The sequence below is a fragment of the Morone saxatilis genome, unplaced genomic scaffold (assembly GCF_004916995.1).
Source record: "Morone saxatilis isolate NCDOM2014 unplaced genomic scaffold, NCSU_SB_2.0 Contig5, whole genome shotgun sequence".
NCBI lineage: Eukaryota > Metazoa > Chordata > Actinopteri > Moronidae > Morone > Morone saxatilis.
The window spans coordinates 22,050,162-22,054,452 of record NW_023340095.1 but is presented as its reverse complement, the minus strand read 5'-3'; the positions used below and the strand labels follow the sequence as shown (position 1 = coordinate 22,054,452).

The following is a 4,291-nucleotide window of genomic DNA, read 5'->3' as shown; positions in this document are numbered from 1 at the left end:
TGTTGTTCAAGTACTATACAGAAATATGCTGTGTATACTATTAAAGTTTATTGGTGAAAAACTCTCTTATTCTTTGTAAATTTTTAATTACATGTGATATTGTTTATATATTAATTTACCTGGCACTCATCCACAGGACAGTTTGCCTTGCGTCAATTTTCTCTGAGGTATGAAGCAAGCAGACTTTTAATCTTAAACCTACAATATGTATTTCTGCTTCCAGGGGTCCTTGCAACTGCAGTCATCTTCTCCCAGTTAGGATTCTTTCTGTGTTCATTTAGAAGGTTTCTACCGAGGCCGAATTGTACACAAAGGTCTCTTCCTCTCCGAAACAAACATACCCAGCTGCTAACATTTTCTTATTGTTTCTCTGATAACTTAAGATCCAGACTAAAATCCTTCATCCGGTTAAAATGAAGTTAAGAACAACCAAGATCTAAAAAGAGTATCGTAAAAAAAATGTGGTTTAAAAGTGAATAAAAAGTAAATTCATGACAGCTTCTGGCAGACAACCACAACACTGACGCATGCACAAAGGGGATATGACGCATGCTGACAGGCAACCGATGGTACAATTACAGATCTATCTGGGTTTGAACATTGTTAGAAACATTTGGAATAATGTTAGAACACAACGCACAAAAATATATAACAGTATCCAGTGTTTATAGACACTTTAATGTGGAAATGTTAAATATAAGCTCCAAATCACTATGTGATAAACACAAATGGCTGCCAACCAAAAAATTCTCTTGAGGAGGATGACCTTTGTTGTGTAATTACTACCTTAAAACTGCAGAGGCAAGTTCCAGTCAAACATATTGCGTATTCATAAGTGTAGCTACCTACACAACAGTTACAGTAATTTAAATCCACTGAGTATTTTTAGCATGTTTACAAAGAGCATGATTACATAAAAGAGCAACCGTGGTGGAACATTCAATCAGATAATGATTGATTTCCCTCAGACACAACAGCATGACCCCTCCTCACTTTTTGTGACACTAGCTCTCAAACACACATACAACTACACACACACACACACACACACACATTCAGGCTTACCCCAGCGGGCAGCCAGGCCAGAGTCCAGCTTTTCAAACAAACAACCATTGAACACCAATGAGGTCACAGATCCACTGCCAGGCAAAGACTTTCAACCACTTGCCGGCTCAGTACAAACCGAGTCTGGGAGAAAGAAAAAAAATCACAAATGTGATGACTGAGAAAAATGACGGGGAAAGGTTTATCGTGGTCAGGCAAAAAGTGAAATTTACAAGAAAAGAAGTTGGGATCATTAGATACATTTTCATATGGATTCCTGCCTCGCTTCATGCCTACTGTTTGCCAGTTAAAGGCTGATTGGTCGGTTCAGAGTTACAACCCTGCACAGAGCTGGGATTTTCCCAAGCCAAAAGCTGATCTCCATTCACCAGTCTGGGGCTAAACAGAGCAGCTGAGCATCGTTAAGCACTAGCTAAAGCTCTGAGGGGCAGCAACTCTCCCTATTCACCTCTCTCTTGGTACAGAAATGCCTTGGAAACGCAGAACGATCCTCCTCTGTGTTTTGACTGTCTGCATCACATCACTGGTGGTGGGTAAGTGGTCTACTCACAAAGGAGATTTCTTCTTCCGCATTACTTTTTTGGTATTTTACAAACATTGTTTCACAGTAGAATAAAATTGCATTTTTTAGATCTGAAAAATCTAAAAAAGGATTAGATTTCAGTGCATTTATATGATGCAATGTTAAAGTTTTATAATATTCTACTAAACTATTCTTCTAAAGTACTGCACTTAATTTCAAAGTGAAACTACAAAAGCCATCCCTAGGTGCAGTAAAAAAATCATGTTTCAGATTTACAAATGTATTGTCATCAGGTATATATGCATATATGTAAAGTTGGTGGAGAGGGATTAAGCTTTGTTATGAGCCTGTTTTAGTACAATACTGTGATTACGTAACACTGCATGAGTACTTAGTGTAATACAGCATTGTGAAACAATTTAGTTCTAAAAAAAATGAGTTAGCTAATATAATATACAAATAATACATTTGAAAATCTGACATGATTTTTGACTGCACAAGTAGTTTCAGTTGGACATTAAGTGCAGTATGTTATGAACCTTCACTGAACACAAAAGTTGACTACAAATTTGAACATTGCATCATATAAATACAATGATGTCAGGGCCTTCTGATCTAAAAAAAACATATTTTTTCTAATGCATGTATTCAGAAAATAAAAATAAAAAACATTATTTCACCATAATGTATCAGTCACCCAACTGATTATATTTCATTTGACTTGTATATCTAAATGTAGTATTGTATATTATTAGAGATATGAAGAGGATCTTGAAGATTATTCCCTTATGTAACATTTTGTCGTGTCATCATCCAGTGTCAAATACACTATATACCAGTTCAACATGTGTGAGTGAGTTTGCTGTTTTGTGATGTTCGGGACCAACGCTCCACATTCAGGCCCATTCAGTATGACATTATTTCCCTCTAATGGAGCAGGTGTAGAGGAAAGGCAGGAGGCTGTTGAGTGTGCTGACCTGAACAACACCACCTGGCTGGAGTACCGGCAGCAGAGAGTCAAGCTGCAGGTCCAGTACCTGCTGCTGACCAGGGACAACAAGGACTGCGCCCAGGCGTTCAACGAGGAGTCTCTCACTGAACCATCCTCCAAATTCAACAGGTCCCGCCCAACCAAGGTCATCGTCCACGGGTACAGGTGAGGAGGAGACCCTTAAAGGCCCTGAAAGCCTTTTGTCTCAATGAGAACAACAGCTGGTTATTTCTTTTGACAGATTTCTGAATCAGGATTATGCTACATTTGTATGACAATCTGATGATAAGTTGATGCGTTAGTCAAATCCACTTAAACCACAACCACACAGTCCTGATGAAGCAGGTTCTCTTGTTGCTTATGTAATCATGATCATTTCTATTAATATTGTATTTCAGCTGCCTAAATGATGGATTGCAATTTTTGTTTTTATCAATTGTTCTCTTTTTTAAGTGCTTTATATTTATAAAGCCTCCCTATCTTCATAAGCCATTTTTGGCTTCAGACTTCTCCTGCACATTGTCCTATTTCTTTTAAATTATATTGTTATATATACATTTATAGAGTATGTGCAAATAATGAAAAAAAAATCATAAATATTTAATGTTATAAGAAAAAGGAAAATCATATCATACTAATCATCAGGCAATATTGGACCACAGTAGATGACATATGTAAGATGTATAAGAAAAAGACAACCAACTTCAGCCAACCAGGCCTTAATGGGTTAATGGCTTCATTATTTACAGATAAGACAATACATAACACTGATACTTTAAAACCCTAATACAAAAACAATAACCAGAAATGTTAAAATAAACACTCAAAACCACAAGCTGATACCAAAACAATAAACAAGAACCCTGAACCAGCAGGAAACAATAATACCATAAATGACAAATAGAATTTGTGAACAGACAACATGAGAGTTGGAGCACAGGTGCAGTCATGTCATCAACAAGCTGTCCGTTATTTAGTTTTTTATCACTTCAACCTTAACTCTCAGTTCTGTTAATGTTTTGCTTGTTGTTTTTCAATCTATGCTCCATTCACACCAAAGATAACAGTGATCAAACTAATAATGAAATGAAGTTTGGAAAAAAGACATAGAAAATAAGTTAAAGTCCTACACACTGGTCCTTTAAAGAAGGTGGACAGTGTGCATATCCATCACACTAGAAAAAATGCGTGGATTTGATTCCTAATCTTTTTTTAAACAACTACGCATCTTGAAGCCCCTATAAGAGAAGACAATTCAAATTTGGATGCAGCAGCTTTGTTTTCTTAAGATATAATTGTTTGTGAATGTTGTCCTACTTCCTCCCACCTATCCCTTTCATCCCTTGCTTCATTCCTCCATCCCTGACCCTACTCCACTCTTCCCCCACAGGGCCATGGGCAGTAAGCCATCCTGGGTGAAGGAGTTGGCCCAGGCCCTGCTCAAGGTGCAGGATGTGAACGTGGTGGTGGTGGACTGGGTCTACGGCGCCTCCTTCGCCTACAACCTGGTGGTGGAGAATTACAAAGAGGTTGCTGTGCAGATCTCTGTCCTCATCAACCAGCTACAGGTGAGAAAAAACCTTTAGTTTACATTTTTGGGGTGAAATAATGCTGTTTTGAAACTGCTTCGATTTCTATTGCTGAGTGATATATAATAACATTTAAATATATATGGTCCAATTAAATAGTAAATATTTTATCTGTAGTTTTTT

At 37.4% G+C, this 4,291-nt stretch overlaps 1 protein-coding gene across 2 annotated transcripts in view; it reads left to right on the top strand.

The window, feature by feature from the left end:
- Positions 1-1,452: 1,452 nt before the first annotated feature.
- pla1a (phospholipase A1 member A) overlaps positions 1,453-4,291 on the top strand; it is a 12,069-nt gene continuing 9,230 nt past the window's right edge. For both annotated transcript variants that reach the window (XM_035676272.1, XM_035676270.1), the window contains exons 1-3: positions 1,453-1,598; positions 2,528-2,744; positions 3,970-4,147. In XM_035676272.1, coding sequence (XP_035532165.1) covers positions 1,532-1,598; positions 2,528-2,744; positions 3,970-4,147 — 462 coding nt within the window. In that variant the 5' untranslated portion in view covers positions 1,453-1,531. The remainder of the gene's footprint in view (positions 1,599-2,527; positions 2,745-3,969; positions 4,148-4,291) is intronic.